General features: G+C 36.1%; 1 protein-coding gene across 6 annotated transcripts in view; it reads left to right on the forward strand.

The window, feature by feature from the left end:
• The window catches only part of LOC113051808 (unconventional myosin-IXa-like), a 121,342-nt gene that overhangs the window by 45,503 nt on the left and 50,135 nt on the right, over positions 1-25,704 (forward strand). For 2 of the 6 annotated variants that reach the window (XM_026215909.1, XM_026215911.1), the window contains exons 3-8: positions 14,041-14,135; positions 14,218-14,280; positions 15,774-15,873; positions 19,920-19,973; positions 23,359-23,459; positions 24,233-24,359. In XM_026215909.1, the coding sequence (XP_026071694.1) occupies positions 14,041-14,135; positions 14,218-14,280; positions 15,774-15,873; positions 19,920-19,973; positions 23,359-23,459; positions 24,233-24,359 (540 nt within the window). The remainder of the gene's footprint in view (positions 1-14,040; positions 14,136-14,217; positions 14,281-15,773; positions 15,874-19,919; positions 19,974-23,358; positions 23,460-24,232; positions 24,360-25,704) is intronic. The other 4 variants (XM_026215910.1, XM_026215914.1, XM_026215912.1 and 1 more) reach the window with 3 other exon arrangements.

Here is a 25,704-nt window from a genome sequence, read left to right on the forward strand (position 1 = left end):
GATCAGATATGGTAAGCAGCATGCTTTGGGTCCAGTATGTTGACACACATCGGATTTTTTCCCAAATGTTACCATTACTGTCTCTGCAAGGTGGGCGACAGAACATGGGTCATTTTTTTTGGACGTTTATTTTTACTTTGAGTCAAAAGACATTGCTTGCTAGTTTGCAGATTTTTATCGGTGTACTATTTTTTTTTTATACATCCAATAAAAAGCTATGTGCGTTTGTTAAACATATCGCAATAGTCACTATATTTGTTAAAATTACAATATGGTGCCCTGGTTTTGTTCTTGGAACAGTTGGTGCTCAGTTTCAGCGCTTCACACATGTATACTGTTATCAGATGTTTAGTACAATCCAACCATGCCAGCTTCACAATCCATACAGTGGATGCCGTCTGACACATTGCGGCTGTTGATCAGGGGCAAGGTCACATTTCCCTATGTGAATGGTTCTAAACCTATTATATATTATAGAGCTTCAGAAGAGCTTTAGAAGTCTGAATCCTTCCAAAGGCCAGGGTTACAGACTACTTTCCACGCAGCCATGTCCGCACAGCTTTTAAAGTATATTGAAGTATGTTTCACTGTTCTTTTTTTTTTAATGGAAGTAAAAAAAAATATGAAAATCTTTTGTTCTTTTTTTCTGTTTGGATGCATAGCATTAAACGGGTTATACACACAATTGTGCAGATCCTCTGTGTGACAAAAGCTCAGTGTTAACGGATAGCCACTCTTGGATCCAGTCCACTTGTAACATTATCCAAATCTGCATCATTTTGTGCTATCAGATGTACAGCAGGAGGAAGAATAGTGTCGCTCAGATGGGGTCAATCTGCAGGACAATGTGCTCTTGTTTCTCATAGGCCGTTTGGGCTGGTGGGTGACTAAAGGAATGGAATAAGCTGTGTGAGTGAGTCAGTGCACACGGGCCGGTTAACTGGCTCTAAGTGCTGGATCAATGATTTATCTGGACCACTGCACTTCACAGCTTTGGAAACCGCTACCATGTAAACAGTCACCCCTGTCCTCCTCTTTAACTTCCTCCCACCTTGACTGTTCACTAAGCAATGACCTGTACTCATCATGATATTCCCCCAGGTCCAATTCAGCTCAGCGTTATTCTGAACATGAGCCAGGGACTGGCATATGGTGGAATGTCTAAAGGATATCTCATAGTCATTTGTCAAGCATGATTTACTGATATTTAGGAATGAGAATCTCATTGTGGGTGGGCTTATTTGCCTGTAAGCTGCTACCTAATGTAACAGTTATCCAAGAATCCAAGAAACCGATCCATTAAGTCCCAATATTGGACAATAACCTTTATGGAGAGGATATTTTGTGCATCCCACAGTGCTTCAGCATTGTGACGGTGGCTTTTGCATGGGTTAGGAACGTTTACATTTTCTTCAGATCTAATTTGATGCAACTAGTTTGCATGTCATTTATAATGTCAGATGTAACATTGAGCACGCTAAACCATTAGTGTTGTTTTAGGAGAGACAGAATGGCAGAGCTAGAGTAGCGTGCTGTCAGAACAGTGGTTTGGGGTCATGCTGTTCAGCTGTCAATAACGCATGGGTTTATTGATGCATTAGCAGAGAGTACAGTCCTAAAAGCCTCAGTCTTCCTGCCTGAAAAGGCAGCAACTCTCTTTTCTGATTAATGGATCATTAGATGCCGGAGCTTTATCAGTTAAACTGCTGGCTGTTCTCTTAAAGTTTGCATAGCACCCATAAAACATTAGCATTGATTTCATGACTCTAAAGTCATTGAAAATGTGTTGTCTGATTTAAAGATAACTACTTCTGTATTGTTCATGAAGGGATATACTGCTTTAGGCCACTGTATAGTAGTGTAGTCCGCAGTGGCAACAGGACACTGACAGCTTGGTCTTTCCTGACTCTATTTCGTATGATCACTAATGGTGCTTGCTATTTGTAGCGTGATGATTTGATCTAAGGTCAGTTAATATAGCTTTTTTTAGGTCCTAATGGACACGTTTCCCAATTTTTAACAACATTCAGCTGGGATAATATGATTTCCTCAACACTGAACCTTTCCAAGAAACCTTATAAAGAGCATAGAGCCGGCTCCCTCAGTGAGTTTTCCTGTGGCCTCTGAATCTGAAGAGTACAGCTCGCTCCTGTTACATCGCCTTGTGAAAACAGTACACCATTGTTTGCTGAGGAATGCACAGAGAATTTTGTTTCCAAAAAAAGAAGGCTTAGCTTAAACCTGACCCCTTCATTGTTTATTATTCACGTTTCGCCATGTTTACTTTGTTTTTGGATCAGAAAAAAAAAAAATGCCATTTTGTATCAAGACGAAATTTTAATTTTGTGAAGATCACTATTGGATAGTTAGGCTTTTGAGAATAATGGCTACATACGCATGAAATCCTGCCTCTCACCCGCTTAGGAAACAAAATACTCTTCCGTAACAAAAGTCAAAAGTCACAATTTTAAATAAGAGACTATCAGATCGTCTTTTTTTTTTTTTTTTGGCTGTTTTCCTCACATGACTCTCTTGAGATACTTCAGTGGAGCCTGAATTGGGAAATATAATACAACACGTACTTGCATACTGTATTGACCCATTGTGAAAATGTTCATCTTTTTATAGATGTACTAAATAACTTTGTCTAGATCAATAATTGTTCAAAAATACATTTAAAAGGAAATTAATATTTAACATTTTTGGGTGACACAGTAAAAATGTTCAGGGTGTCCTGATTCATAATTTAAAATAAATAATTAAAAATAAACACTTTAAAATGATCAACGCTAATATGCAGTAATATACAGGAAACAACTTGATCCTTTGATACTGTTAGGTAAAAATTACATTCTTTACATGGCAAGGTTGTAAAATACCATGTGGTTAAAACCTGCAAAAATGTTTGAATTATTAGTTTTTATTTATTTCTTTAAAAATAAATGAAGAAATAAAACTTGAAATTTTTTATTTTATTCAAAGTGTAAAAATACTGCATTTGACATCTACATATATTTGAAATGGTATAAATGTATTTCAAATATTATTTTTATTAAAACTTGGTATGCATAAACCTAGATTTTCATGTTCTTTATCTTGGATAAGTGAGCACCACCCCAATTTTCTTTTTTTTAATACCAAAAAGTTTAACACAATGCTGGAGTATATAGTCCATCACCACTGTCAAATTGACTAGCTAAATATGATTAACATATTTCACTGGATATTTGAGAGTCTCTGTAAATTGTCATTGAGCTCATATGGCTCTGAATCTTGTGTGGTGGCAGCAGCTGTTAGTGGCCACCCACATCCCGGCTCGGTCATCAGTTGTGCTAATTTTAGGCTCTTTACATGTCAGGAAGAATGGTAAACATGCAAACCTTTCATCGGAGAAACCTTGATTAGAATTTGACATAAGTTTCCACCCAAAGCTTAAAAACAAACCCAGCAAACCATCTATTAAACATTTTTGGATCCTCTGTACACCTGTTTTAAAAGAATCCTTCTGTAAATCATCAACAAAGCATTAAAGCTCTCAGGATGAAGTACGCCTGAATTAAGGGCTGGAGACTCTGGCATCTTCTTACCTTCTTTACACCGCTTCATAGCCATTAGAATGACATGAACACACCAGAATCTGTGGTATGTGATATTGTAGTCTTAAGATACTGAGCCTGTTTTTGGCAAGTATCTTTGGTGCTTTAACAAAATGATGATGATGATGCACTCCCATCTTATCACATCTGGACACAAAAGACAAATACACTCTTAAAAATAAAGGTGCTTCATGATCATTATGATCATGATCATTGAAGAACCTTTTTGTCTAAATGGTTCCAAAAAGAACCTTTAGCATCTGAAGAACCTTTTTTTTCACAAAAGGTTATTTGTGGCGAAAGAAGGTTCTTCAGATTATAAAAAGGTAAGAAAGAGATGGTTCTTTAAAGAACCTTTGACTAAATGGTTCCTTGTGGAACCAAAAGTTGTTCTTCTATGGCTTCACTCAAAGAACCTTTTGAAGCACCTTTATTTTTAAGAGTGCTGTTCATTGACTTTAGCTCAGCATTCAATACAATAATCCCCCAGCAACTGGTGAGTAAAATCGCTCTACTGGATCTCAACATGCCAATCTGCAACTGGCTTCTAGACTTCCTGACAGAGAGACCATTGTAAGTGTGCATGGGTGGCAGAGCATCAGGCACCATCAAATTAAGCACAGGTGCCCCTCAAGGCTGTGTGCTCAGTCCACTGCTGTTCACGCTGCTCACCCATGACTGCACAACCAATTCAGAATCCAACCTCGTTGTCAAGTTTTTGGATGACATGACAGTAGTGGGCCTCATCAGTAATAACAACGAAACTTCATACAGAGAGGAGGTGGAACAACCGGTGAGCTGGTGCCACAACAACAGTCTGTCTTTCAATATGGACAAGACAAAAGAGATCGTTGATGACTTCCACAGAAGGTCAACGGACCATCTTCCTCTGCTCATCAGCGGCTCTGTTATAGAGAGAGTTAGGAGTAAGTTTCTCGGTGTGCACATCTTTGATGACCTCACTTCTTCCATCAACACCAACTCTGCTTTGAAAAACAAACAACAGTGTCTTCACTAGTTTTTCACTACATTTTGATTTATTCATTCAAATTTGGACAATTCCGTGACATTCTGTGTTGTACTGTAAATTCCATTTTAATGATTCCATGAATCTGCCCTCATTTTCCACAACACAGAAATCATAAGACCCTAAATGTAGTCATTTTCAGGTCTTTCTGCTGCAATACTGAACATTTTTCATGAAATGAAAGATGCCACTGATATGTGACTCAAATATACAAGACCGATCATCATTCACGTGAACACAGACCCTCGTTTCACATTCCCTGACTAGTTGCTGCAAGGCACCACTGCTTAGACATGGAGCACTCTTGAAATTTGAGTAATGTCCCCCCTCTAGCTCTGTCATGAGGCATCATAAGTCTCTCTTACTGTTTCACACTTACCCTACCATCCTCTCCCAGACTAACATTTGTTCAGTTCTTCACTATAAATGGATGCTACAGACTCTTTAGATTAAGCACTGGTATATCTCACTGTACAATGACTGAATTCTGTAATGGGTAGTTAAGATTAGTAATATTTAGATTATAAAAGAAATTGGGATGGGTTACTAAACTTGGACTGGTCAATTTGTTTTAGTTTTTATAAAATGCCACCAGAAATTACCATTCAACGTCCTAAAAGTTTGAAACATCAGCTTTTTCTTAAGATGGAATAAAATACACGATTTTTGTACCAATTTTCTGTCGATTTGCTTTCTGGAGAAGTTGATGCTAGTTGCGCAAAGTCAGAGCCAGTCTGTAGATTTAAATAGATTTCATAGAAATCGTGTAGTGTAAGATGGCCACAGATGGTCAAGACGCTCCTATAATTAGAACTATATCTCCAGCATGTGCGTTCAGATCAGGATTGCCAGGTTTTCACAACAAATCCTGCCCAGTTGCTTCTTAAAAATAGTCCAAAACTAGCCCCATCGCGTTTCCGGGAGGTTCCCCGATAAAAATCAATTCCCGGGGTTAAAATATAAATTTTTTGGAAGTGTTGCCCTGGTAAAATTTGCATTTTAGGGGCTAAATATCACGTTATTGGTACTGGGGTTGCTTCAAACCGCGGACATACAAAACAATCGCAGACTTGGCAACACTGGCTCATGTGAGCGGCAGTTACTACACAGAGCCGTAGGCCTACCGACAACTAACACAAAATCGCCTGCGATTTTAACATCGATTTTGTGTAGATTGTCAGTGAATTGCAGCTCGGTGTAGTAAATGGCAACCGGTGTTGCCAAGTCTGTGGTTGTTTTTCATGTCTGCGGGTCAAAGCGACCCCAATACAAATAACGTGATATTTAGCCCCTAAAATGCGAATTTTACCAAGACAACCCTGCAAAAATTTAACCCCGGGAAGCTTTTTTTTTTTTTAATCGTGGTACCTTCGGGAAGCGCGAATGGGCTAGTTTTGGACTAGTTTTGAGAAGCAACTGGGCAGGATTTGTTGTGAAAACCTGGCAACCTTGATCTGAACGCACGTGCTGGAGACTTCTAATTACAGGAGCGTCTTTACTGATGAGATGTGCATGTAAATAGCATTCGATTGTTTGCACAGCCCTAATTCAGACTATGATTCCATTCAGTCGGAGGATATCAAACATGTCTGATATTTTCAGCCAGTTTTAGAACACATCATTTTAATTTGTCACACATCTAGCAAGACGAGTTTGTTGTGATCTGAACTTTAAAATCTGGTTGTGTGTGGTCCTCAGTCGTTTAGTGTATGATGGACAGTTTTTCCTTTTACAAGTTTATAAGTAGTATATGAGGCAATGTGTTTTAAAATCTGTTCAGAAGTCGTGTCATGTATTCCAGCCTTTTACTCTATGAATATCTACAAGTATGTCACATTCGGTTGATTGCATAATTTGACAATAATTACTTGAATTAACGTAACTACTTTTATTGTATTTCTGTTGTCTTTGTTTTATTAAAAACTGTAGTTGAAGGCACTGATTTTCAGTTTAACGTGGTTAAGGGATGGATTAATGGTAATATCACTGCAACGTTTACTGTAATGTAACATATTGTGTTTGATGTTTGAGATTGAACACATTTACGTTGAGAAGTGTTGTATTTTAGATTCAACAGCAGTACACTTCATCAAGGTTTGTAATTAGACCAGCTGTTGCTTCCTGTTTTTGGCCAGTTTTGCAAATGACTAATCTGGATGCACAGATGCATTTATTTGCATGCCAAGAGCCTCACATAAATACTTAATGCTGGCTGATGTCAGATGTGTGAAGGTTTAACTCGGTGCAGAGGGTTTAATTGCATCCAGAGTTTGTCGTTATGCTGGGAGCTTTGGTGGGGGTTCCATAATTATGAGGCAAACATAGATGCCAGGGTTTATACAGTGCAGACGTATGGGTTGCGTCCCACCTTTAATGGTCCCAAAGACCCTCTCCATGTTGCTGGCAGATTTGGGAATATCTGGAGAGAAACACAGGTGCTGTGCTCTCTCGTGTGAAGGGTTTGTTCTGTCAGCTTTTGATCTGGAAGAAATACTACGATCTGTAGCGAAAGCCATATTTCATTTAATGATTTCTTTGACATTTATCTGATTTGTAAAGTGTCATATAATATTACATTTACTTCAGGAAAATGTAATTTTCACAAAAAAAATCTTTAGAAAGGAGTATTTTGCTAAATATATGCACAATATTACATGTTAATCTGGCACAAAAATAAGTTTTTATTTTAGCAACTGTTTACATTTTTGTCTAAATTATGAATTGGTGTAGAAATATTATAGATCAAAAATGTTGATTCAAAAGCCATCTTGTGTTCAAATTAAATTCATTTATACAATTCAGTTTTGTTTGGGGCATTGATTTTTAAAAATATATGATTCATTAATCTATTATTAAAGGGAAAGCTCACCCAAAAATGATGATAAAAAAATTACCCCATAATCTATTCGCCCTCAAGCCATCCTAGATGCACATTACTTCTTCAGACCATCGCAATCAAAGTTGTATAAAAAAATTATCTGGCCCTTCCAAGCTTTATAACGGCAGTGTATGGAGATTGAGATTTTGAAAACCAAAAAAAATAAATAAAACACGCATCCATCCATCATAAAAAGTGCTCCACACAGCTATGGGGGGTTAATAAATGCCTTTTGAAGTGATTAGATGCATTTGTGAAAAATAACCATATAAATAAAACTATCTAAAAACCGTAATCTCCGCTCACTGTCATGTGCTCGTTTACGAGAAAGTGGCGTTCCAACAGTCGTAGGACGTGGGCATAGTGTAAGCTCCAGTGAAAATATGCTTCCCTTGGCCTATATTGAATTGCTCCAACATTTTTCTTTATAAATTCTCATTTTGTACTTCTAATTCATGACCAGTGTTTTGTTTTGGTCTCTCCTCTGTACTTCCGCGTTCGTCACTTCTTACCGGAGCTACACACACGACCTTTACCATCCGCTGGAAGCTCTGGTGATAATATGCTAGTTTTGCAAGAACCACATTTTGTTTACAGCAAAGAAAAACCAGTATACTCTTGGCTTATATTGAAATAATTTTTCTTTACAAATCCTATTTTTTTAGGATTCTGATTGTTACTATACCTAGAAGTTTCTACATCTATAACATTAATAAATACTCATTTGCTGGAAAATGGTGGCACATGGTGCAAAACATTAATGTTTTATAGATAGTTTTGAAAGCATCAGGTAGAAAAGGTAAAGAAAAAAATATTAGAAGAAATGTAATACTAGCCCTGGACCATCAGAACATTCCTGTATTTTTACTACTAATAATAAAGGTTGAACTAGTACAGTGATGCAGTGATTTTTTTTTTTTTTTTTTTTTACACAGTATGTTGGGCTGGGTTGGGTTGTGTTGTTGAATCAATGAGGCTCAGTGTGACCCTGAACATGCCCGGTCACATACAGCAGCAGACTGAATTATTATTGACCAGAGAGCACCGCATTAGCAGAGCTGCCACTCCCATTACAACAACTGAATGCGTCCCACAGATAATCTAAAGACACTCTGGAGGACTGACTTCATTTAGGCCACTCAATACACTCTCACACTCTGCAGTGCAGCCGTTCAGGGCTTTCTTTTGTGTCTTTGCACTGTAATCCAAGAAAAATGTCCTATTTCTGGTGTAGGCCAAGGGGTGAGTCATTTAGCAGTACAGGACGTGAGTCTTAAACTGAAAGAGGAAATGGGTAAAATGAGTACTGTTGTAATTTTCTGGATAGTCTGTACAGCATAAAGGTGATGAGCGAGTGCCAAAACACTTGGAAAGTAACCGAGCACAAGACTGTCTTAATGACATGATGATGGGCTCATTCCTACTGAGAGTGATTTATAAAGTACAATAAAACATCACACCCAGATTTGCTGTGTTTCCTGTGTTTTCCTGTGAATTACACGACCCACACTGAACCTTCATGAATCATATGACGCTTATTGCACACAAAAAATCTAGAATTTCTAAAAAAAAAACTGCAAGCTGCAGTCTGATTGGCTGGCTCAATACAATTTCCAGCAGTCAAAGTGTGGGAGTTGGTCAGTCCACCAGGAAACAAATTTGTGTGTACATGTATCCAGGCTTCTACATTGAGCACAAGTAGTTGTTGATGTTGAGACTGATTTATTAGCATCTTTTCATGTAAATCCTTCTTTACTAAAAGGTATTTTGAGAAAAACACTTACTTTACTGTAACTTAGTTGAAGCTTTCTTAGAGGCCCTTTATCTCAAAGCAACAGTGTTGTTGTCATTAACTTTAAAGTAATTGAAATAAAGCTAAAAACTAAATAAGATTGCAAGATCAAATAAGATCACTTTATAAATTAAGCTTGCTTGGCCCAGGTTCAAGTACTAAAATTCTTAACTTAAATCTAAAACTAAACCGAGAAAGACAGAAACTACAGGAGTACAAGAACATTTAAATAAAAAATTATTCATAATGTAAAAAAAAGAGAAGTGATCAGTGATTTTGGAGGAGTTTTGGGTGAGGCTGGCATTGACCTCAGAGAAATCACAGAGTGCTCAGGCAGGATGTGTACGCAAAATTAACGGTCAAGAAAAAAAAAGACAAGAACAAAAAAATAAAATTATTATACACACTTTGGGGGAAAGTTTGAAATGATTAAGAATGTTTTTCATGTTTTTGAAATGTCTTTTATGCTCATCAAGGCTATGTTTTTTGGATTAAAAATAGAGTAGAGACAGTAGTGTTTAAAAATATTATAGTGCTATAGTTATAATAGTTAATATTTTCTATTATATTATAAAATATAATGTTTTCTGTACATTTAAAATCAGTAAATGATTTTAACCCTTTAACTGTCACCCCATCCCGTATACGGGACACCTTCATTTACTTCACTATATTACAATTAATTCTAATCTAATCTTGACAAACTATATAACGTTGGAAAGGTCTAAGACTCCCGAATATATATTTTATCAATGTTTTTTGTTAAAAATGATGTAGGAATAGTAATAGATTAATTTATGACAAGAGTGCACCCTCAGAAATCTACATTATAACAGGAGTTTTGACCTTTGCTCAAAAGACTTCTTCGTTGCCTTTTTTTCTGTCACATTTTAGAAATCATCAGAAATTATATATCAACTGAAAACTTAAAATCTCAAAATTCATCCTTTAAAACCCATTTTAAAATCAGACATTGCATTACCATGTAAATGGCACATCAATATCATGTTACAAAATGTTTTCAGTCATGAATTATAAAAAATTTAATTTGGATCGTGTACCATCCAGTCTATGTTAAAACATTTGAGTGACAGTTAAGGGGTAAAACATACAATTATAATATATATATATATATATATATATATATATATTATAAAATCAATTTAAATAAATCAAAGATGAAAAATTTGATTTGTTCACAAGCCTATAATGTGACCATTGACATCAGAGAACTGAACATATGAATATTTAAGGTCAAAGGGGTTCAGCTGAAAATTTGGGGAATACTTGATCTATAGAAATAAACTGACTAATAGATATCGTATGTTACATTAAAGCCTGGTTAAGAGAGAGGCACCTGAGACACTCTTTGCTCACACATGGAGAGGATTACGGTCTTATCACCCTGACACTGTTTTGAGGGTGATGGCTCTCTGGCCAAGAGACAATATTTGCCTGATGCGGTCCATTAGAAGACGTGGCATGTGATCAGAGCGGGTTGTTGTGTGTTTGTGTGAGTGACAGTAATGGTTCTCAGCCCTTGAGATCAATTCACAAGCTCTTACACTGAATGCCCTCTGTGGTGCTCATCCAGAATATGTTTGCTAAACATTCCCCTGAGTCTTGTGCTGGGAAAAGCCACAAACTTCCCATTCCTGCTTTTGATGTCATTTTATTCTCCGTTCAATAAGAGAGCAGATTTCGGTAATTGTGATGCATTCGTTTATTCACTTCCCCAGCTTCTCCTATGAGATCAAGACCTTTAACTCAAGACAAAAGCCTTTTGTGTTATTTCATCTGTGGAGGATTTGCTGCTGCCAGTAAGCTGCAATGCATGCTGGGGTATGGTGAAATCAGTTTAATTTGTTCCTAAGTTCTGTTGTTATTTTTTTATTAAAATCTTTCTGGACTCCTTTTTGAATGATTAAATTTAATGTTATTAATCAAAAACCATGTGTTATGAAACTTTTACACTTTAACATCAATTTCTTTAAAGTTGAACAAAAAATACATATTTAGGACCATATTAAATTACCATATTCTGTGTTTTAGCATTTCTAGTTATTTGAATGTATAAAATCAACTTAATTCATTAAGGTTTATTTTTACAATAAACTTATAATTCTTTTTTCTTCTGTGTTGGGTATTTTCTGGTTATAAAATGAAGGTATAATTATATATTATTTTTTTATTTATCTTTTAATTATTGAAAATTAAATCAACTTTTTTGGGTTTAAACCAGCTTGATTTAATAACTTTAGGAGTATTAGTAGTATTCAAGTCAATTCACCTTTATTTATAAAGCACTATACAATACAGATTATGTCAAAGCAGCTTTACAGTGTCAAACAGGAAATTAATTTGTTGATAAAGCAAGAGGACAATAATAAAGAGTCATTTTTCCAGCTAAAGTCAGTTTGTTGATGATTCAGTGAAGTCATCATCCAGTTCAGCAGAATTTACAGTTCAGTTCGTATATCATCTTACATTGCATGTAGTTGCGGAAAAACATGAGGCAAGATGATTTTCTCTGTAATGCTGCCTTTAAGAATGTAGTTAAATGCCCCTACAATTCAAGATATAGGGTAAAAAATGCCCCAATATGGATTTTTATCATATATTTATATCATAGTTTCTGAATGAATCGGTGGAATGAATGATTGAATCATTAAGTTTGTTTCATATTTAGAATATCCTTTAATTAAAAAACACCATGAAAAATAATTTCAATATTCAGTAAACCTGTTAATGCCCATTTAAAGCCATAAATCATTATTTATACAATTATGATTGCAGTGTAAATGCATTCATGCCACCTCGGTCTCTGTAAATATACCTTAATTCCTCTTCAGATGCAGCTTCTGAAAACAATGTTATAGCCACATCATAGCCTTAAAATTTGTGTCATTATCAATCAAAATATTTCTTGTCTACATCATATGTTTTTGTAATGTCAACACTACAATGACTTTTTTTGTGGGTAATTTCTAACCTCAAATTAATTGTATGATTCATTTATTTGATTAATTAATTGGCACATCATGACATTAATTAGATTCAAGTTTGTAATTGTTTGCCAGCCCTGATAATAATAACAATTATTAGGGCTGCTCCGATCACGATCGGCCGATCGTTAATGCGCATCTCGTCAGTAAAGCCGGTTCTCTAATCAGCGGTAAATTCCATCAGGTGCGTGATTTCACATAGAGCAGCTGTTACTACACAGAGCCGTTGTTAACTGAGAAGATGCGCAAATCCACGTTGATTTTTAGTGTTTATTTGCGCATCTTTTCAGTTTTCAATTGCTCTGTGTAGTAACAGCTGCTCTATCTGAAATCACGCACCTGATGGAATTTACTGCTGATTAGAGAACCGGCTTTACTGACGAGATGCGCATTAACGATCGGCCGATCGTGATCGGAGCACCCCTAATAATTATTATACATATAATTATTATTATAAATACCTGTTACAAGCCTAATATTTCTAATTTGAAAGGTTCTCATTTATGAAACACAGAAGTGCTAACAATGCGTTTGAAAAATGCACCCCTGTTCATGATATGTGAATCTCAGCAGATTTTAACGGCAGCTGTTTCCTGCAGTAACAGGAATGTTGAGTATCAGAAGTTTGGCAGTCCATCCTCACTCTTTACTCCATGTCTGTTTAAAGTTTTTTTAGGCTTCGGCAGGACTATGATAGGCGTGAAGTATTGCTGTGTCTTTGACTGCACAGGAAGAGTTGAGGTGACACTTTAACGGCTGATTTTTGTCCTCGTCTGACCCGATTTCCTGGAGCGTCAAGGCCTCTTCCATTTAGTGTGGGGAGCGGTTGATGAATTTCTGAAGTACCGTTCATTAATATGTCAGAGGAGGAACTGTTCAACATCCACTTGATGTTTGGCAAGTGCTGTTCATCGTGAAGGGCTAAATAGACTTTTCCAACACGGTTTCCAGAGGCCGTTTGTAAAGTTATCTCTATGTTTGACATAACCTTTTCTAGACGTTCAAAACATTACTTCTCATAGCTCGCTAGATGCGTCATGATGGCTGTGAGCATATGGAGTGTTACAGTAGCTCATGGCTGTCAGCTGTACGGCGCTGGTGCCGCCCTACCCAGAATTCCATTTGTCTGTGGAGGAGCGGTTTGTCCTTGGTTCCCCTGACAGCCGTAAAACCCACTTTGAAAGTCTGACTCATAACAGGGCGGTGTGTGTCTGGCGTACTTGGCTGCGAGATTGATCTCTGGAGCGGTCATGGGTGTCCCTCCAGACGGACCTCGGCAGGAATTTGTTTACTTGTGGTGGAGCTACAAATAACGAGAGCGTTTATGTACAACTGAATAAAACTTCCTGCTCTCCGTCCAGACATGTAACAAAAAAACGGGATGTAGTGGACACTTGTAACAGATTTAGTGTGGTCTTACAAAACTTTGCTTTCTTTCTTGTTGCAATCCACTTATAATGTTAGTAAAGGTGTCTAGCTTCACATTCTTTGTATGTAATTATATTTCATAAGTTTTTCACCGTCTTACTGACCCTTACCATGTTGAGACCGTAAATAAGCAAGTGACTTTTCAACTGAATTTTCAATTGAAGCCCACTTTGACAGCATATATAATTCTTTGTAATTATTAATTGATGCATTCACTAATTTATTTATTTATTTATTTAGTTTCATTTTAAGTGGCAGCGCAAGTCATCCATACACTTATGTCACCTCTCTTATTTATTTTTCTGTGTTCACAGGCTTTTGGCAACGCTAAAACGGCCCATAATAACAACTCCAGCCGTTTTGGGAAGTTCATCCAGGTGAACTATCAGGAAAGTGGCACTGTTAGAGGGTAAGAGCTTCATGTGTCTGCGTCTGCAGTGCTGTGGAGATGTGTGGAACCCCTGTCTAATTTGGTGTTTGTTCTTATCCAGGGCATATGTGGAGAAATACCTGCTGGAGAAATCCAGACTCGTCTATCAGGAACACAATGAAAGGTTGGAGATCTTGTATGATTTGTTGATTCCATTGTATATTCATTTAGCAATTAAAATGACATTATTATACCGGGCTTGACAAGAGTTTATTTAAACTAAAGAGAGTGTAGATTGTGGTAGAAGCACATGAAGAAAATAAATCCAGTAGTGAACATGTGGGAATCATTTCTCCACAGTGTTGTTGTTTAGTTTATGTGTGAATCTCAGCTTTATCTTCTGGCTGTCATTACCAGTCCAACTGGTTTCATGGCATGAGGGTTTATGAAGGAAAACAGACCATAATTTCCTTGTTTTCGAGAGTTTGGTATAAATCACAGCAGCCATATTTCAGTATCTTGGACGTGCTTTATCAAAATGAAACCTGCTTGTCCTTACCATCTGGGTCAATGATAGGGATGGGCGTTTTCCGCAAATATCACATTCTAATATTTGAGCTAACAAAAATGAATATTCGAATATTTTGTTTATTTAAATTAAGTTTAATGAGACAGACGTTATTTTTCAGCAACATTTATTGTTTCCGTCATTTTTGAACAAGCTCACACACAATAAGCTTGAACATTACACATCGTTTTTTGTAGCTGAAAACGTTTAACGATGCATGCAAACAAACAAAAGTACAGATTAAAAGCAAAAAAAAAAAAAGTGAACAAAGAAAAACGTAAAGCAGCCTGCAGCAAATAGGCTATTGTACAGAATGCTTACACTTAACTTTGAATCTTTGAAACTTTTTTGCTTTTTTTTCTATTGTTTTACATGTTCTTGTTAAGAAATACGGGCGTATAAACTTGATCGGAGGAAAGTCGTCTCCTTAGTCTGTTAACAATAAGGCTGGCCGCGGAGAAAACGCGCACTGACGGCACAGACGTTGGCGGGACTCAAAAATAATGGTGTGCTTAAGCGAACTGTAGAAGACCGCAGTTCTTATTCATTCATTAATTATTTTTTGCTTGCATGCATCTTCAAATATGCCGTGGAGAATCACAGAAAGTGACCGAATTAGGTTTTATTGTGGACTTTTTCTTTTTCATTTTTATGGCAAGCAAAAATTTAGCGAAATTCTAATATTATTTTTATTTATCGAATAATTAGAGCAGAACGAATTTTCGAATGTTCGACTATCTGTGCACACCCCTAGTCAATGATATGAGTTTTTATCATATTTTGTCTTTTAAATTATTTAAAAAAACAAAACTAAAACTACCCTTCAAACCTATACTTTTTTTAATTTCTGAATTAAGATTTATTTGATATTTTTTGAGGCATTAAGTCAAAAATATTAGGGTGGTACAATTGTCCTGATTGTGTATGTAAATCAAACTGTCTTGTAGTGTATACACACATTAAGACTTGCTGTACACCTGTTGACACTGATTAAGAAACCTTGTAAATAATCCAATCTGCTCCTGTTTGAACCAAACTGCAATTGTTTATGTATTTATAGGCACATATGTTCATACTGCACCTGATGTTACTTGGGTTTGTTGTTCTAGGAATTACCATGTGTTTTACTACCTGCTGGCAGGATCGAGTGAAAATGAGAGGACAGCGTTCCACCTCAAAGAGCCTGAAGAATACCATTACCTCAATCAGGTACGGCCCGACACCGCTGCATGCACCGTACTCACCATCAGGGACCCTATATATAACTGTATTAACATCTGTCAAAAGCGGTCAGCCAAGACAAATTGCCATTCACATCTGGCATTAACATGCATCTCCAGTGACCGCTTGCGATTGAATTTCATTGAGAGAGGGGGTCTCTGATTTCCTGACCACTTACATCACTTACCATTTCAATTGTAGTTGATGGATATTCATTGTCCTGGGAGCAAACGATGACTATTTACAAAGGACTCTCAACATCTTGAAAGGTGGCTTGAGTGATCCACTGTTTATACCTAGAGCTGTCCACACGCTGTATTTTTTAAAGGGAAAAGAAATAATTCTGTAATTTTTTTTTCTTTCCATGAAACAAAAAAAGGAGTTATTTTGGAGTATGTTCATGCTACTCTTTTTCCATACAATTAAAATGGATGGTTAAATGGGTTTTCTAAGAACGACCCTGCTTGCTAGTTCCTAGAACTATGCAGTGTGAAAGCATCTATGATTTTGGGTGACCGTAATAGCTAAACACTACAATGTCGTCATCTTTTTTTTCTGTTAACTGGTGTCAACAATTGTTAAGGTGAATTACCACTACTTACTTCAAAAGAGTGTATATGATATTAATATTTATATGATATTTTTTAAATACCACATTTATCATCAGTATCTGTACCCTAGTCAGGACCATGTCGCACTGCGTCTGCGGTTAAAAATCAACAAAGCTTTCAGAATACTGGACCACAGCAGTTTTTTGTGGTGTGCCCTTGTGGAGTCAGTTTTTGTCATGAGTGCGTGTCAAGCAGCTGCACTCTGAGGCCGTAACAGACCCATTGACGGATTCACTCTCACTGGGCAAACAGGAAGGAGGGAAAAATGGAGGAAACAGATTCCACAGTTCATTCCTTTCAGCTGGCCCAGTGGTCTCGCACACAGAGAAGCTTTAAAACCTAATCCCCCCACAGAAAGCAGCCCTGTGCTCCTAACATGCTCCTAATTTCCATAACACACACCTGCCTCCTGCTTTTGTTTCTGTGTGGAAAGTTGTCCAGTCCTTTGTTTGTGTTTTGTTATATGAAATGTTAAAGGGGTCATATGATGTCATTTCAAGTTTTCCTTTCTCTTTGGAGTGTCACAAGCTTTGCACAAGTTGCAAAGACTAAAGTCTCAAACCCAAAGATAATTATTCTTAATAAAAGTTTAGACTTGTCCACGTCCTCCAAAACGCCTCATTTAAACACGCCCCCCCCCCCCCCCCATGTCTACGTCACGATGTGGGAAGATTTACATAACGCCGCACAAATATTCACACAAAGAAAAAAAGGTTTAACTTTTATTCTCGTTGTTGCTGCAGCCTTTCGTTGTGAAAGCGAGAATACAATCAGAGCACACCTCGCTTTCCAGAACGATGAGCTTTATAAAAAAAGATGGGTTTCAGAAGGTGGGGCATAGACAAGAAACAATAATGTACAGTTTGTGGAAAACAATGTTTTTTTTTTTTACTTAAACCGCATGAACACATTTCATTACACCAAATACACCGAATTATGTTATTTTTAGCAATATCATATGACCCCTTTTAGGAATATTAACATTGCATGTGCTAATAGATGTGTATGTTTTCATTTGTCTAATACATTTCTGTGTGTGTGTCTTACATTGTGAACATAATTTGAAAAGCTTTCTCAAAACACCAATTTTCAGTCAGTCTACCACTCATCGGTTTTTGGTTGACAATAGGGCTGAAACAATTAGTTGACATTATCGACAGCGTCGACAATAAAAAAAAAATAGTTGACATTTTTGTTGTTGAGTAGTCGTTAAAGTCATATGATCTAATGTAAAAGCCTGCAATAACGCGGTTTGACCAGTGTGGCGCTGTAGTGCGAGACTGTAATTCAGCTCTCCCGATGAAATTCAGAAGACAGCACTTCAGAGCAAACGCAGCCGATTCAGCGGGTGCTGATCTGCGTTTGGATGATTGTTAATATTTGCTGCACAAATAACAAAAAAAAAAAAAACTGACAGCGATGAGAAGGCAGCAGTTTAAAACGCATCTGATTAAAAAGATGTGGATGTTTGCAGGAGCTCTGTAGTTCAGTACTCCAGTAGAGTTTATTTGTTTAATAATTTAATACTATAGATAGCCTTAAATCAAGCAGCTTTACAGTATTATTAAACACACACACCTTTTTTTTAAAGGCATAGTTTGGTTGGCAGAGATCAAAGCTTGATCCAGCTCAGGACTGTTTTGATTATCATAACTCTATAAGGTATTTTAAGAGAGATTATGTTGTAAAAAATAAAATGTCTTATCACTTAACCTTTATTTTGTTTCTTATGCATATGACCCACAAAAATATATTTAAGGTAATTAAATGATTAAATAGTTGAATAAGAGTTTCTCTGCCATCTCATTTTGTGTGCCAAATATATTTATTTGTATTAATTAATTGTATAACTAATTACATATGACTTTCAAAAGCTGAAGTGATTTACCTTTTATTAGAACATATATAACTCAATTTTTTAACTAATTGCAAAAGCTGAATAATCAATAAATTTCTACTGATTAATCAGCAAAATAATCTATGATTAGTTGATTAATCAACCCAATAATCGTTAGATTAATCGATCATTAAAATAATCGTTTGTTGCAGCCTTAGTTGACAAGACTTTATGACATAAGTCATTATGGCCCATTGCTTCTCAGTAATTTTGACTAGCATTTGACAGTCGCTAGCAGAGGTCTTTGGGTTTTACATACAGAGGATCTCTGTCGTCTCCAGCCAAGAGTCTCTCTTTTTGTCCTTGATCTTGTGTCCACCTGACTGCTGGCTGTACACACAATCTCCTCTGTACAGTTACATATTCAGCAAGAACAACAGAAATATCAAGTTAGGACTACATATGAAACTTAAGGAAGAAACTTTAGAGGTTTGAATTCTTGTAATTTTTTCCAAGTACCATTATAGTTGCTCTTTCTTTACTTCCATCCCTATTGTTTTAAGGCCTCAAAAATTCGGAGAATTCACACACAAAAAAAAAAAAAAAACATTCACAGGAATATATGCCAAGTTTCGTCTGTGGCTTGCAAATTTAATATTACCAGTTGTTTTGCTTATTAAACTGTTTTTTTTTTTTACTTGTTAGACGAGCAAATACTAAATGTTATTAGGTTTTTGTTAACGTTTACAGTAAGATTCAATTCATTATTAGTGCATTAGATACAACAAACAACCAATGTGTTACAGCATTTATTAAATTATTAATTATACAAAATACATAACCAGATTTTACAAAATTAACCAGAATCAGTCATTTCAGTGTGTGCAATCACAGATCATAATCGATTTGGTGTACATTTTGTGCTTTTGCCTTGTAGAAATGGATTACTAGCATATTGCTTGCACCATACTCTTCAGTATTTACAGTATTTACAGAACTATATATATATATATATATATATATATATATATATATATATATATATATATATATATATATAAGAATAACTTTTAGAATATAACGATGTAAAACAGTTTGTAGTGTGCAACATTAAATGTTTCAAACCATGGCATGCTACATTAGAACACACTCACTGCATTAAAAATGCAACAGTGAAGTCATAATGCAATTATTGTCTCTAAAAGAAAGTTTCTTTTTCATTCTGTTTTGCAGAAATGTCAGCTTTTGAAGGTCCAGTAACATACGTTAAGAGACATTAAAATAGAGTTAATAATAATATTGAATGACCAGCCCATTGCATTGTGGGATATCTCACACTGTACTCTGTATCTTTTAGAAAATGTAGGTGTTCTGAGTATCACATGTCATTTTGTGCACATTATACTAAAAAAAAAAAGAAATATGAGTAGTATGGTAGTATCCCATTCCCATCCATAACCTTTGTGTTTCTAACCTAGAGCATGTGGCTATATTCTGTAATGCTTTTGTTCTCCCATTTAAAAACTGCATGTGTTTAACAGACATTGTGTGGAACGTTGCTCTAATCCCATCTACCTTACTTCCAGATGACAGAGAAACCTCACAGGCTGCACTGGGAAAATTACTATGAGAACGAACCGGTCAGTATTGAAATAATGTGTCATCGCTATACAGAGACAAGTCACTGGCTCCACAAATCACTCTCCATAGCTTTTCCTCCGCACAAAACACCTCTCCCGTCCTCTGTATTTGTGTGTGTGCGTGTGTGTGTATGGCTCAGGATGTAATTAGTGTACTCACTGCAACTCACTGGCTTTCTCTTGGGCTGTGCGTATTGTTTGGTCATTGTGTTTTTGAGGTGTTCCCTGATCTGGCGTCATACAGTTCTTCTGCTTCTATAAATAGTTTGAACTCTGGGCATCTCGGACAGATCTCTGTTGGCAAGTAAACACTACAGCTGGTTGGATAAGAGTGATGATAAGCAATAGTACAAACAGGCTTACTTTCTATTGGAAGGGTGCTACAAATGTATACTTGAGATCTCCAGTGGGTTGAATAATAGTGTTGTCACTACATTTTTGTAGTTGCATAGTCAGTACAAATAGCAGAAAATTGCATTTGAATTAAAAAAAAAAGTTAAATCACATGAGTTAATGGTAAAATTAATTATAAGTAAACTACATTTAAACATAAAACATATACGTAGCTTTCAAAACATGTTCATACAGTAAACGCTGGTCAAGTGAAGAGTTGAAAAGTAAGTAACACAGTAATAAAATTAAAAACAAAGAAACACTGCATAGATACAGTGGCAGATATATTAGTTTGCATGTACACTTCAATGTTTAATGCACAGATCTACATGGTCAAATGTTGCTTGGTACAGAATACTGGTATCTTATGGCACTATTGATAGTTCCATCAGCAGCATCTGTGACATATTTTGAACAAATACTTGGTGTAGATAGACAACATTGTCATCTGTTCCTTTAAAAGGACTTCACTGTTTGCAAATCTGCCTTCAACCCAACATTCATAGAATAAATGTCCCACTTTGAACGGGCGGTTTAGACAACTTTAGAAATCAAATACCAAATATTTTATAGTGAAGATTTTGTCAATGCTTTTAACAAAAATATAAACTTCACTTTCTTCTTTTCCATTAAACGGTCAAGTGAATTCGTGTACAGCATAATTTTCTTTTGTTTTAGGAAACATGAAGGATGAAATAAAACTTTTCCTAAAGTAAATGGCAATCTTCATTTAAATTCACATTTTAATAGTGAATTTCCTGCTCCCCATGTGATGGCGTGACTAGACTTCTGATTGAGATCTGATTGTTTAGTGCTGTAAACAGTTCGTTTTTCATGCAATTGGAATCATGCAAAGCCACATTTTAAACTCGATTAAGCTGGAGATAAACTTTAACCCTCTAGACGGAAACAGCTCACACAAAACCAATGACCAAATCAACATGGGTATGTTGGCATGTTCCTTATTTTTGGTATGGTTGTATTTCCTTGTTAGCTCAGTGTCTTCATGCTCTCTATCAGGGGTCTCAAACTGTCGACCCCTGGATATGGCCCTTATCTGTCTGACAAAACTAGATTGTGTTATAATAAACACACTTATTTACAAAGTTGAAGTGGCACATCTTAAGTTTAGCCTCTGTTTTTGAGGTATGTAATTGTTTTAATTACTAATATCATACAAATTGATCACTATTTATTTTAGTCATTGGCATCATGAGGCCACTAAACCTGAAAAGCATAAACAATATATTCATAATTCTATACAAACACTTTTTGTAATGCTTTACTCAATTGCCATGATGAGTCATTGAATTAATGAATTACTTTCTACATTCATTTTTATATGCAATTAATTATTAACTAAATTAATTATTGGCATGACATGTTATTAATTAGATAATTTTTTTTATTGACATGTCTAGTGCAGTATATAGTTAAAATTCATTATTCTAAAAATACTTGCAAACACATTTGCTGAGAAAAAAAAAGAAGGTAACCCCAGGTTGAGTTTGAGACCCCTGCTGTTTATGCCCGGTTTTGGATTTCCTGTGCCATGTTCCAGTTCACAGCGAACATGATCAAGAATGATTGTTTAAATAAACAGCAATCAGGAGGTAAGTGGCCGTAATGTATTAAAGTGCACAAGAAACATGAAACGTCTGGTCAGAACTATTTTGTTGCATCCGTGTTATATTGCTTCAAACTCTAAGCACATTATGTCTGTATGTTCACTCATGTCTGTTTTGGTTGAGGAGTGTTACAACATTTAACACGAGAATTTAATTTTGTTTTACATTTCCTACCCTGAAAATGTAAATGGGAAAAATAAATCGGCAGGACTGGGTTTAAACCATAAAGCTTATAGAGTTTCAGCACTGTTTGCCTTTCCACTGCTCTGGTATGCTATAATTTTGACATCAGTAATGAAGCGAGGCGATGAAGGAGACACCGTCTCATTAAGGGGAGGACATGTGTGTAAATTTGACTGTTGTTGTGAGTAGGAAGCAGTTGCTCTGCCTGTTGGAGCCGACCAGTGTGGATGGCAGAAGTCTTGCCTCCAGATCTCCTACACATCTTTTTGCACCACTGTAGTGAAAGAGCAGTTACTGTCGATGAGCTTAGAGCTTTGGAAATTATTAACTAGAGATGCAGCACTATAAAACCCTATATTATAAATCAATGCTTTATAAATCAGTAAAAAAAGGGCAGCAATAACACAACTGGCTTAATCAGACGATAACATTATCTTGGCAACTATAGTTTTGGTCACAATATATTCTGTATGCTTCTAACCATACATTGAGAGCCACAGATCTTGCAGATGGGAAATCATTATTCATGCTTTGATTTATGGAAGTATAAATTGATTCATCCAGATTTTACTTTGCAGGATGGTGCACATACACAGCTTCACTGAAAACGCTTTTCTTGTTCCATTTGATGGAATGGATCAAGTCATAAATTGCTACTTTTCTTATTGCCTTTGCTGGTGTGCCAGATTTCCAATGTGTGTGTAAAAGGCAAATCACTTTGAATTTTCCACTGCATGGGCAGAACATGCATATGCTGACATTCACCAGGGCTTTAATTTTCAACCAGAAAAATGTGGCGGCTCTTGCTTTTTTGACCAAACTTCATAATGACATGGTGCGCTGAGTCAATCAACCAAACCCTGACGGTTTCTCTCTGGAGTGTTGGCAAGACTTAAGCCCCCCCAAAAGCCAAAAAAACAGTTCTACTGTACACATTTGTGTTTGAATGCATACAAGCAGCTGAAATGCAACATACCATTCGCTTATTATGTAGCATTTTGGAAACATTAATATCACATCGTGTTTATAAGCATTTTGAAGTAGAGATACTAAATTAAGTCATTAAATTGTACGATTGCATCACAAACCACCCATGGGGAAACCCCAGACTGTGACTGGGGTGTGAACTGTTGTTTAATTGTTTGAAGTGATGGTAACCTTTCTCTTCTTGTTGAAACCAGCAGGATTGCTTCACAGTTGAAGGGGAGGATCTTAAACATGACTTTGAGCGCTTGCAGCTGGCTATGGAGATGGTGGGCTTCCTTCCCGCCACACGTAAACAGTAAGTTTGTCCAAAACACTGGCCCCCTGATGCACATACACAAAAACATTGCATGCAGTTTTTATGACTGCATTAGTTATAAGCCTTCATTAAATATTTATTCTCTGAATATTCATTAATAAATAGTAAATATATAAAAATGATATAAAAAGGTTTTTTTTTTGTTTTTTTTGCATTTACAAATAAATTAAAGTCAATGAGAACTGGGCTGTCAAGCTACAAAAACACAGAAAATAATGCATCAGAAAAGTTCTTTGATTTATGTGCTACATTCCAAATCTCTTGAAGCCACATGATAGTAAATAAAGTAATTATTCGCTGAAGATTTTGACATCAATATTGCACATTCATGAAAGTTTGCGAGAGAGGTAATATTTTGGTGAATTAATGTTGACCAATGGATAACATATTGTACTACTGGGGGAGATTTTTAGTGAATAACTTAAATATCAGTACAGTTATCACAGAGTTCACAAATAAGTTGCATAGACTTCTTAGGTATTTTTATAATGCTTTTGTGTGGTTTTAAACGCTTGAAAGCTTTAGTAGCCGTTAATTGTAATTTTGTATAAAAGAGTAACCAGTACAAAATCTATGTCGATTGAATAAATTATTATTTATTTAATTTTTGTGGTGAACTATCAAAATCATTTGCATTAAAACAAGTGACCTAAAACCAAAAATAATGAAAAAGGTATGAAGATGATGATTATATTTGTTTGTTATGCATTTGTGTCCCTCACTCAGTAATGTGATTTTCTTTTCCCTTGCAGGATTTTCTCTCTGCTGTCAGCTATTCTTCATTTAGGCAATATCCGATACAAGAAGAAGATATACCGGGATGACTCCATTGACATCTGCAATCCTGAAGTTCTTCCTGTAGTGTCAGAGCTGCTTGAGGTACAGGATCACTGAATCACAAACACATTGTTAACTCTACTGTAAGCATCGTCATTTGAACTGACATGATTTACTTAAGGTCATGTTTTTTCCCAACCTGCATGTCCTTTTTTTGCCGAATGCAAGGAATTTGGAAGAATATAGAGTAGTGGATACAGGGGCTGAACAATATATTGAAATAAGCAAAATATCGCAAATGTACATATCCCGATATGCATATTGAAATGGCATGCTACACCTGAATGATTATTATTTTAATAATAGGCTACGTCTAAACATTGCGAAAAGTTACTTGCGTAACTTGCTTGATGTTAAAAATAGTTAAGTACAATAAGTTGTAGAAAACAACAACTAGCGGCCTCGTGCTGTCTGCTGTCAGACACACCTGAAGCGTGCGCACAAGCAGTATGTATCTTTGTTGTTTTTAGATTTGTGCTTTTTATGTAATGCTAAAACACAACTAGTCACTTTCAGAAGTTGCAGTTATGTTTTTCTTCCCAAGAAAGAACGTGAAACATATCCATTGATTATGTTTTCGTTTTTAAATATTTTTACATTTGTAAATTGATTTCACACACTTAAAGCAATATCGTATCGTATATCGAATATCACATTATTTAAAAAAGTATCGCATTTTGCATTTTTCTTCAATATTGCACAGCCCTACTGGGTACGCTTATCAATACTGATGATACTGATCCTGTGGGGAAATTAAAACATACACAGCTTCACAGAAACACTTTTCAGTGCAACACAGTGTAAGAGGACTGGAGCTTTCAAGCTGGAATCAGGACACTGCAGTACCAAGAAAGTAGTCCATACAACTTTTGTGTGATATTCCCCATACAAATAGCTTTGCTTTATGGATAGACTGAAATTTAAGTCATTTTTGACTGATAATGTTTACCTCCAGTGAGCTTTTTACCCGAGAATGACTGCTACTAGCGAGTTAGTGTGTTAAACTCAGAGATTAATACTACGTTTGATGAAGAACTTACTTTAAGACCATTAAAATAATGCTTTCTATATAGCTTTGTACTTTCTATCTGCATGTAGTGTGAATGAAATGGGCTCAAATCTGCCATGTCATTGTCATGTGACTTATGGCATCCGTTGAGCCATTCACAGCTCCTCTCCCATGGCCCCATAGTATAGTAAAGTGTCCATCAAATGTGGAATCTAGGCTAAAGTAGTAGGTCATCTGGGTGTTTTTCACCACCTATTTTATGGATACCATTAAGTCGGACATATTGCTCTTTTTAAGTGACTGCCAAGGAGAGCAAGGCAGAACATTTCATTGAACAATAAAGAATAAAGCATTTCAAGCTCTTAAACATTATTTACT

This window comes from Carassius auratus, chromosome 32 (genome assembly GCF_003368295.1).
Source record: "Carassius auratus strain Wakin chromosome 32, ASM336829v1, whole genome shotgun sequence".
In the NCBI taxonomy this organism is placed as follows: domain Eukaryota; kingdom Metazoa; phylum Chordata; class Actinopteri; order Cypriniformes; family Cyprinidae; genus Carassius; species Carassius auratus.